Raw genomic sequence first — 10,320 nt, forward strand, 5'->3', positions numbered from 1 at the left:
TGCGGTGCTGAGCCCAGGAGCAAGATGATCACTGTTCAAACTGCCTTGGCAAGTTGTTTCAAAGAAATAAAACCCTTGGCTTCTCAGTGTTTTGAGTCACGTTGCACTTAGTAAATGTTCGTTTTACTAATGTTTTTCACTTCCCTGTATATTTATATTCAGCAGTGAGAGACCTCTTCATATTCCAACAAAAAGTGATTAAAGGATTTGGGACACCTGTGATTATCCCCATGGGTTATTATGATCGCTCTGCACCGCGCAGCCTGCACAGTCATTTTTCTGACCGGGACTGCAGTGCTGAGCCTGGTGTCCTCTGCTGAGTTCATTTTCCAGCTTCCTTGCATTTTATTCATCTTCCCTGGTAGCACCCGGAATTGCAGGAAGCAATCCCTGGTGCTCAGTGAAGGTCTTTGAATGAATCAAGGGGAGAGGAGTCAGGGGGAGGCAGAGGGTGTGGGAGGAGTCACATGTGCCAGAATCTTCTCTTCAGACGTGTCACAGAGAGTCCCCTCCAGGCACTCTTGTTGGGCCTCAGTGCTGGACATTGGAGGACTTTTCTGACTGAGGATCATTGTGCCCTCTCTGGATCCACTGGAAAGCTCTGGGCAGCCACGTGAGCCTTGGTTTGACTTCCATCCTCCATGATTTTCCCTTTGCTTGTCAGAGGAGGTTTGGAATAACTTGGATGTCAGGGACTCTGAGCCAGACCCCATTCTTTTTCATTCCCTCCTGAAAAGCCCAGTCCTCACCGTCCCATAAGGCTCTGACCAGTGAAAAGATGGAGCTGCATGATTTCCAAAGAGAATCCTTTTCTTGGCCTCAAGCCACAGCTGCTTCCTTCTGACCTGCTGCTTGTCTTTGGATCCAGGATGGACACTCGCCACCCGCTCTTCCTCTCCTGGGACTCCCCACTCTCCTGACTCTGTGCCCCCTGGGGCAGGATGGGACAGCCACTAAAACCTCATTCAGACCAGGGCACATAAAGTGTCTTGGGAACTCACAGACCCAAGTCCAAGCCCCAGTGCCCCACGGTCTCAGACACAAGTCCCTGCCTTTCAGAGACACAGCTCTATGAGAGCCAGAGAACCTGGCTGCCTGCTCTGCTGCCACCTCCCTCCTTCCCCTTTATTTCAGCCCCATCAGCTCCTCTGATCACTCCCCTTCTTGGCCCCATTCCTACTTTCAGTCCCTCTGGCTCTGTCCAGCCTGGAGTGAGGGTGCAGACCTCCTCCCACCCCAGGCTCTGAGCACCTCCCTCAGCATCAAGTGTCTGCTTTCAGGGTGACCTTGTCCTCAGACTTGATTGGAGGAAGAAAGAGAGGAAGGCCCTACTTTAGCTCACGATGTGCATGAATCTGACCTGGAATCAGACCCGGTTGAGGACCAGAGAAGGGCAACAGGGCCAGAACAGAGATTTTGACTCTTAGAAATGCACAGAGGGTGAACAGCTCAGGCTAAGAAGAGACCTGCAACTTGGACAGAAACAGACTGACTGCATTCCAGGTGCAGCCTTGTCAGCTCTAAGGCTGAGCCAGGGGAGTCTGGGAAGGGATGGCCCCTGCACCGGGACATTTCCCAGGACCTCTTCTCAGCCTGGCACCCATAGGAAGACGAGAGGACTCAGGTCTCCTTCTGCGTGCCAGGCAGGGTCACCCTCCAGCGGTCCTGTCCCAGGGGCCTCTTTAGGGCCAGAGCAGCAGCCGAGGAACTCCCTGCTTTATGGCTTCTCATGTTCACCAAAATAGCTCAATAGAATTTTGGGAGAATTCCTCAATGACTGCTCTGGGGTGAAGGTCTCCCAGCATTGTGGCCATGTTCTGTTGTTCAGGAGATTTGGGCTGAGGTATCCAGGAGGCATAAAGAGATGCCTGCCTTGACAGCTCAGGCTGGAGGAGGGAAACAGAAGCTCAGAAATATTCTAGAGACCCTGAGCAAGGGCCTGGGGGAGCTTTGGTATTCTGGTGGAGATTCTGTGAGTGGAGAAGGGGTCAGTTCATCTTCTCAGAGGGGCTCTGAAGGCTGCTCTGAGTTTGACAGCAGATGAGCACCTTGAGAAGAACAGGTGACAGGACATGGTAGAAATGCCCCCAAGTGCAGGATTCTCACTAGGGTCCTGGGGGTGGTGCTGGACCTTCTGAATTGGGCAGGAAGGGAAAGTCTGTCAATCAGTTCTTTTCAACATCGAGATTATTGAACTCCTTAGGGGATCCTCTGAGCACCTCACCTGAGGGGTCTGTCCATCATTTGCTGCCTGAACACGGGCAGGTTCCTCTCCCTAGCCAAGTCTCAGGGTCACCACTTTAAAAATGGGGAATATAGCAACATGCCTTAGATTCCTCGTGAGGGAGAGCTGAGATCTTGGATGAATGGTACCAGTCCCTGCTGTGCCTTGTGCATGCTCAATCAACAGAGATACTCAAGATCACCTTTGGTGCTGAGCTCACCCTCAGCCTCAGGCTCACAAAGTGAGGGCAGGTGAAATAGAAGCCGCACTGAGCACGTTTCAGTTTAACTCGATTGCACACATAGCAGGGCATTGATAGTGAGGTCAGAAATGTGGAGAAAGAACATTTACAGAAATATTCCATGATGGAGAACATCCTTCAAAGTACTGCAGTTTTGGAAGCCAGTGGCATCTCCGAGCTGTTTGGGTTTCATATGGAATGGGAGAGAAAGGCCTGGAGGACTTTCTGGAGGCGGGGGACGTTCTTGCTACTTTGTGCCCTAAAATAGCAGAAGAATGACTGTGTGATCCTGCTTAGGATGGGAGCCATCCCTGAACTTAGCAGATCTTTTAACATGAAATAGAGCTTCCAGGTTTTGTTGGGGAAATGTATTGTACATTTGCACACAATACAACCAGATGTGTGCACCGTTCTTAAAGACAGGAAGGCTGAGTTTCTCTCTCTTCCTTCCTTCCTTCCTTTCTTTCTTTCTTTTCTTTTCTTTTCTTTCTTTCTTTCTTTCTTTCTTTCTTTCTTTCTTTCTTTCTTTCTTTCTTTCTTTCATTTCCTTCCCTCCCTCCCTCCCTCCCTCCCTTCCTTCCTCCCTCCCTCCCTTCCTTCTGTCCTTCCGTCCTCTGGCATCTGCCCCAGCTCACATTCTCAGATTCCATCTTCCCAGGCTGATTTTCTGAGGCAAGCCCATCATTTTTGGGAGTAAACACGCTTTCCCTTGTAGTAGAGGCCAAGACTGTATCTGCCTCCTCTGCCCTTAAAGACAATGTCGTGTTTGAAGAGTCTGCACTGTCTCTTTTGTAATTATTCCCTTTTTAATTTTTAAACTCAATCTAGACGGAGTCTTTCAATCCTTCTGTGGAGATGCCCACAAAATACCCACCATGTTTTATGCTGTCTTGGTTCCTTTCCAGGATTCTATTAGAACACCCGGTCCCATCCTGCCCAGCCCCCACCTCACTTTGTCATTCTGTCCTGATTTCCTGCAGTGAAGCCTTGACCTTAGTCTTGTGATCAATCACACCCTCCGTGGTTCCCTTTTCAACCTGAACCCACATATGACCTGCCCTGTTATAAAACATAAAACCCAGGTGACCATTGGATAAAGGAGCTTTTTAATCCATTTTCTTAGGGTGGACATCACTGTCTTTTTAAAGCTGTTTTAACTGTCTTAACGAAACGTGTTGATAATTTCGATGTGGCCACAGATTTTTCCATAAAGATATCATCAGGTTTTGTTTTTTCTTTCTAATGCCAGGAACAGATTAAACCTTCCATGTCACTATGAAGGTCACATATTAGTCAAACTTCATCAGTGTTTGGGGAATAAATGAATTAATGAGTTTTGGACTTTCACCCTGTAATTTATTCTTTCACTTTCATAAATGCACATCTAATTTAATCAATGAATCAGAAGAAAGTGTAAAACTCAATCAGGATTAACTAGGTGGAACTTCGGAATCTAATCAGGTATCACTTTCTGATTGGAAGCTGGTGATTGAGAAGGGGAGGGTGTGGTTAGAAACATCAATAAAAGCTCCTGAGTTTGCACAGGAGAGACCCAAAGCCCTGGTGCCTGGAACTACTGCTTGATTCTCTGAGAGATCCCAGCACCCTGCAAACTGAGTCCAGATCTGGTAAGTCACCACCTCCTTAGGAACATGCCCATCTGATCTGCAGCCAGCCAGTCAGGGATGGTGACACGCAGCCCAAAGTGGCACAGAGAATTTCCTGTCTGTTTTTTCAATTAAACAGATGTAGGTTTTGATTTTTCCTCTAAATATAGTTTTGACTTCATCCCTCAAATTTTGATTTCTGCTTCATTTTTCTCATTTCAAAATTCTTATTGAAGCAGTTTTTTAAAAAAGATATTAACAATTTACAGTTGGATGAATTTTTATGTCTTGACATGTGAAGTTACTGGTTTCTGTGCCCTTCAGCTAGAGTTCACACACTTGGTGATATTGTGATTTTCTCGAGTCTTGTTCTGAACATGGGATTTATCTCTGCCCTTAGACTCTGTCCCTAAGTGGGTGATTGTGAGTATGTGGAAGGGATGTGTATTGGATCCTTCATCTGAGACTTAGTGTTTCCATCCGCACCTTCCAAGTGCTCTAGAATACTGCCACACTGCTTTTATAGTTTCTCTTATAATTTTTCAAAATAAAAACAAATGGCATTGATTTTAGGGAATCACTTTAGTCTTCCCCAAGCATGCTAATTGTGTAAACTGAGAATGCAGGCTGTGTGGGGCCACAGGACAGTCATTCTCATTGCTTTTGGGTGGTAAGTAGCAAAAAAATTTCCCTCAAAAAGGTGGAGCTTAGCTTTCAGGATCCTGAGTGACAGATCCCAATAATCCTCAGTTTCAGTGGAGCAATGCATAGAAATTAATGGGCCACTGGCCACCTCGTCCCCTCCTTGGTGTTTGGAAGACATTCTTTGTGGTAGTCGCAGGGGCACAGGTACAGATTTGTGGCCACCAAGTGCAGAATGGAATTGGGGGGAATTGAGGGCTTTTCCACCTCCACCAGAGCAATGAGATTAGCAATAGGAGAAGATGAGGTGATCGTATTTGGCCTTAGAGTGATGCCTTTTCTCTGGATTTGTCCTCTAGAGTTTTCCCTTGCAGATTCATCAAGATGAGCATCAGGGCCCCACCCAGACTCCTGGAGCTGGCAAGGCAGAGGCTGCTGAGGGACCAGGCCTTGGCCATCTCCACCGTGGAGGAGCTGCCCAGGGAGCTCTTCCCCACACTGTTCATGGAAGCCTTCAGCAGGAGACGCTGTGAAACCCTGAAAACGATGGTGCAGGCCTGGCCTTTCACCTGCCTCCCTCTAGGGTCCCTGATGAAGTCGCCTCATCTGGAGTCGTTAAAATCTGTGCTGGAAGGGGTTGATGTGCTGCTGACCCAAGAGGTTCGCCCCAGGTGAGGTGACCCAGGTGTCCAGGTGGGGAGGGCCCTTTGTCCAGGGTAGGGACAGCTGTTTCAGGAGGAGGAGGGGCACAATGGAGGCCCAGAGGCTTCTGATGGTGCCAGTGAGGAAGCTCAGGAAGGCCTTGGCCATTGCCTAGCCCCTCTGGGAAAGGACTGCTCACCATGCAGGGTCCACTGAGGAAACAGAAACTTCTCTTCTAGTGGCTCTGAAAGCTACAGGCAATGGGGATGAGGCAAAATCCGGAGGGCAAAGGGGTTGGACAAAATCAGAGAAGGAAAAGTGGCAGAGAGGAGAACAGCTGATGTCTGGGATGTAAATAAAAGCTCAGGTCCTTGCCTTAGTTTGGAGCCTCTCTTCTCCTTTACCCACAGGCAGTCAAAACTTCAAGTGCTGGACTTGAGGAATGTGGATGAGAACTTCTGCGACATATTGTCTGGAGCTGCTGCATCCTTCCCGGAGGCTCCGAGTCAGAAGCAAACAGCAGATAACTGTCCAGGGACAGGCGGGCAGCAGCCATTCATGGTGTTCGTAGACCTTTGTCTCAAGAACAGGACACTGGATGAATGCCTCACCCACCTCTTAGAGTGGGGCAAGCAGAGAAAAGGCTTACTGCATGTGTGTTGCAAGGAGCTGCAGGTTTTTGGAATGCCCATCCACAGTATCATAGAGGTCCTGAACATGGTGGAGCTTGACTGTATCCAGGAGGTGGAAGTGTGCTGCCCCTGGGAGCTGTCCATTCTTGTCAAGTTTGCCCCTTACCTGGGCCAGATGAGGAATCTCCGCAAACTTGTTCTCTTCAACATCCATGCATCTGCCCGCATTCCCCCAGACAACAAGGGGCAGTTTATTGCCCGATTCACCTCTCAGTTCCTCAAGCTGGACTATTTCCAGAATCTGTTTATGCACTCTGTCTCTTTCCTTGAAGGCCACCTGGACCAGCTGCTCAGGTGAGGAAGGATGGTGAGCTTTCTCTTCAGACCACAGCAGAGCCTTTCTTTGTTACAGTAAACACCAGTGGGTATGCACTGTGAGCCTGTGAGGAAGTAAGAGTGAGGGGACACTAGAATATCCATGCATTATCCTGTTGGTGGCTCTGTCCTGATATGGGTATCACACAACCATCCCAATAAAGTCAGAGGGATCTCCTGGGCTAGATGCTATAGAGAAGGTGCCAAGCTAGGAAACTAGCTACTGCAGGGTTTAGATCTGATGAGAGTGCATTTGTGAATTCCTCCTGAGGATGTGTGTCTAAGTTAAGATGATGGGAAATAGGGAGGTGAAGAGGGCACTAAAGAAGAGAATGCCCATCACACTCCTATATTTTAAAATATGAGGTCTATCCTCACCTGCCTAGTGAACAGGCAAAATCCTGTGTTTCCCTGTCAGCACCCTGTTTTGAGCTCCAGGTCGGTAATTAATGTATTGAAATACATGATGATAGAATAGAGGGCGAGGGAGCAGGAGTGAAGAATGGTAAAAGTGATAGATGGTTTGCTGATGGTACAGGCATGTCAGGGTCCCCCGCAACCTGGCCACCCCAGCTGATGTTGCAGGATCCTGCCTGGGTTTGTCATTTATGCCTGTGTCTCCATCGGGCTCCTGTGGCCCAGAGATGTGGTTTTCTACCTGACAGATGAGGAAAGGGAGCCTTAGAGTTCATGGACTTGATCCAGTCACCTCGGTGATGGTGAAGGACTGAGCCTCGATTGGGACTGCACTGAAGGAACAGAGTCTCCATTCCCAAACCCCAGGTGCTGACTATCCTCAGATGAGCAGAGCAGCCCTGGGTTATGGAGAGCGTCATCTCTCACCCTGAAGTCATCCCCACCTCTCTCCTCTAACTCCTTCTTGTTCTCTCCCAGGTGTCTCCAGGCCCCCTTGGAGATGGTCGTTATGACCGACTGCCTGCTGTCAGAGTCAGACTTGAAGCATCTCTCTTGGTGCCCGAGCATCCGTCAATTAAAGGAGCTGGACCTGAGGGGCGTCACACTGACCCATTTCAGCCCTGAGCCCCTCACAGGTCTGCTGGAGCAAGTTGTGGCCACCCTGCAGACCCTGGACTTAGAGGACTGTGGTATCATGGATTCCCAACTCAGCGCCATCCTGCCTGTCCTGAGCCGCTGCTCCCAGCTCAGCACCTTCAGCTTCTGTGGGAACCTCATCTCCATGGCTGCCCTTGAGAACCTGCTGCGCCACACCGTCGGGCTGAGCAAGCTAAGCCTGGAGCTGTATCCTGCCCCTCTGGAGAGTTATGACACCCAGGGTGCTCTCTGCTGGGGGAGATTTGCTGAACTTGGGGCTGAGCTGATGAAGACACTGAGGGACTTAAGGCAGCCCAAGATCATTGTGTTCTGCACCGTCCCCTGCCCTCGCTGTGGCATCAGGGCCTCCTATGACCTGGAGCCCAGTCACTGCCTCTGTTGAATGCCTGCCATCAGGGTGGATATATTTCAAGCTTTCTTCTGGTCATTTTGCAGCTGAAACCTAGGCCATGAGTGCACGTTAAAGGGAGCACAGACCCATCGTTTCAAATGCCTCCTCAGTGTGAATGGGAAAGGAATGAGGATGCAGGAGGGGCAGGACTGGGGGAAAAGTTGACTTGGAGTGGATGGGCTCTTTAGAGACCTGTGTCCCAGAGAATCAGAAATGGGAATCTGAATTGCTAGAGTGAGAATCGGGGAGGAGAGACACATGAGAGGGTTACCCCTGCACAGATGGTTGTAAAGTAACAGTCAGAAATAAAGGGAAACTGAGTGGAAACTCTCTGGTGTCCTCCATAATTGCTTAACATGGCTTAACAATTAAACAATTTAAACCTAAAAAAGTCCAGTTACTGATCGAGCTAATAAGGCACTGATTTGTCTGTGACTGATGAGGTTCAGCTCCTGGAAATCAAGCCATCAAAATGGAATTTGATCATTTGGATCAATTCCCTCCTTTTCTTTTCTTCTCTCTGTGCATCTGTTACCTTCTTGCTATTCTCTGTGCCTATTTAATGGGTTAATACACATGAGAGACGCACACAGGGCCTGAAGCATTCTAAGTGTAAAGTGAGTGTCAGCCCCTGAAGTTAAGCCCCTTCAGGTGCCCTCATTCTGTCCCAATGCCAAGACCCTGTTCACTCTCAATGGGTGGATTCAGAGCTCTCAGTTCCTGACCGTTACCTGTGCTGGGAAAGGACTTCACTGCCCAAGGCATGGCCCTGCCCTGGAAGGAGAGCTCCACACTGTATGAGCAGGAGCCTCAGGGCATCACTAACCCATGCCTGTCATGGTGGGTAGCGGCCCTTGCTGAATTAAAGTAGTTGTGGCCAATAAAGACATCCAAATTCCCTTTTAGCAAAATGCTGACATTACGTAGGCATATAATACCTATAACATCAATGAAAGACCTTTTCTTAACTCCTCCTTTTTCTCCCTGTGAAGGAAGACTAGTGCATGGTAGTAGGAATCACACATCCTTAGAGGGTGGATAATGATCAAGTGCCTGTGGGTAATTAATGACCACACCTGTGCTGAGGGACCCTACACAAAGGGCACCTAAGTGTAGAACCCTGTCGAGGACTCAGGGGCTGGTGCTGTTGGGCACGAAACAGCCAAGAGGCTCAGTTTCCCTGTAAAATGAAGATGATGATGCCACCACCCTATGAGACTATCGTAGGACCCAATGAGACGGTGCACGGCCAGGACTTGGAATGGGGCCTGGCATACAGTAAGAGCTCAATACATGCATCTTGTTCTTTTTTTTCCCCTCCTAATAGAAGTCCCAGCATTCTTCACACTTCAATCTCACCTTCTATTCCTGATAACAGGGAGGCAGCAGAAACCCAGGGCAGGCAATGGGACTCAACTTCTACATGCCACCACCACTTAATCATGATTCCCCCAAACAGCAGAGCCTCAGCAGCCAGCAGAGGGTGCGATGGGTGAGGCAGGACTGAGTTCATCTCTAGTGATCATGAGATAAAAATTTCCAACCCATAAGACTCATGTGCCATCTGCTGGTTGCTCAGACCATCTGGTGTAATTTATTGATGCAAACAGGGTGATATTGAGTGGTATCTCCAAAAATCTGCTGTTATGTAAATGTTTATAGAGAATAAATATTGTGATTTATATATAACACATTTATACATATTGAATATATATATTGAAATTTTAACTTATAATGGCAATTTGGTATTTTAAAGTATGTAGTGCAATATTTTAAAAATGTCTGTGGGCCAGGCACAGTGGCTCACGCCTGCAATCCCAGCACTTTGGGAGGCCAAGATGGGTGGATCACGAGGTCAGGAGATCGAGACCATACTGGCTAACACAACGAAACCCCGTAGCTACTAAAAATGCAATAAATTGGCCGGGTGTGGTGGTGGGCACCTGTAGTCCCAGCTACTCAGGAGGCTGAGGTAGGAGAATGGCGTGAACCCAGGAGGCAGAGTTTGCAGTGAGCCGAGAGTGTGCCACTGCACTCCAGCTTGCGGGACAGAGTGAGACTCCGTCTCAAAAAAAAAAAAAAAAAAAAGAAAGAAAAAAAAAGAAAATGTCTGTGTTGGTCTGGGCAGCACATATAGTAAAACTGGAATGATACAGAGAAGATTAGCATGGCCCTTGCACAAGGATGACATGTAAATTCGTGACACGTTCCATATTTTTCAGGAAACAACAGATGCTGGAGAGAATGTTCAGAAATTAGGCATGCTTTGACACTGTTGGTGGGAGTGTAAATTAGTTCAACCTTTGTGGAAGACAGTGTGGCAATTCCTCAAGGATCTAGAACTAGAAATATCATTTGACCCAGCAATCCCATTACTGGGTATATACCCAAAGGATTATAAATCATTCTACTATAAACGCACATGTACACATATGTTTACTGTGGCACTGTTCATAATAGCAAAGACTTGGAGCCAAACCAAAAGCTCTTCA

At 48.2% G+C, this 10,320-nt stretch overlaps 1 protein-coding gene and 1 non-coding gene across 4 annotated transcripts; both read left to right on the top strand.

Moving 5' to 3' along the window:
* The first annotated feature begins 465 nt into the window (after positions 1–465).
* On the top strand, positions 466–8,157 carry LOC129143355 (PRAME family member 8-like). 3 transcript variants are annotated; one of them, XM_054679461.1, is made up of 4 exons: positions 466–1,503; positions 5,074–5,385; positions 5,767–6,342; positions 7,258–8,152. In XM_054679461.1, exons 2-4 carry the CDS (start codon positions 5,099–5,101, stop codon positions 7,817–7,819), a joined length of 1,425 nt encoding a protein of 474 aa, XP_054535436.1. In that variant the 5' UTR covers positions 466–1,503; positions 5,074–5,098; the 3' UTR covers positions 7,820–8,152. The 3 variants fall into 3 exon arrangements, with proteins under 3 accessions (XP_054535436.1, XP_054535432.1, XP_054535430.1); XM_054679457.1 differs by lacking the exon at positions 466–1,503 and adding an exon at positions 3,867–4,093 and having other exon boundaries at positions 7,258–8,157; XM_054679455.1 differs by lacking the exon at positions 466–1,503 and having other exon boundaries at positions 3,867–5,385.
* A 1,783-nt stretch (positions 8,158–9,940) lies between these two features.
* On the top strand, positions 9,941–10,047 carry LOC112207989 (U6 spliceosomal RNA). Its single transcript, XR_002942381.3, has one exon. It is a non-coding gene; the product is annotated as a U6 spliceosomal RNA (small nuclear RNA).
* Positions 10,048–10,320: the final 273 nt, after the last annotated feature.

Source organism: Pan troglodytes, chromosome 1 (assembly GCF_028858775.2).
Source record: "Pan troglodytes isolate AG18354 chromosome 1, NHGRI_mPanTro3-v2.0_pri, whole genome shotgun sequence".
NCBI lineage: Eukaryota > Metazoa > Chordata > Mammalia > Primates > Hominidae > Pan > Pan troglodytes.

Bases quoted from the DNA above. Each gene is read 5' to 3' on its own strand.
- LOC129143355 (XM_054679461.1), top strand. From the start codon at position 5,099: ATGAGCATCAGGGCCCCACCCAGACTCCTGGAGCTGGCAAGGCAGAGG. The intron at 5,386-5,766 runs GTGAGGTGACCC...CTTTACCCACAG, and splicing joins ACCCAAGAGGTTCGCCCCAG to GCAGTCAAAACTTCAAGTGC. The intron at 6,343-7,257 runs GTGAGGAAGGAT...GTTCTCTCCCAG, and splicing joins CACCTGGACCAGCTGCTCAG to GTGTCTCCAGGCCCCCTTGG.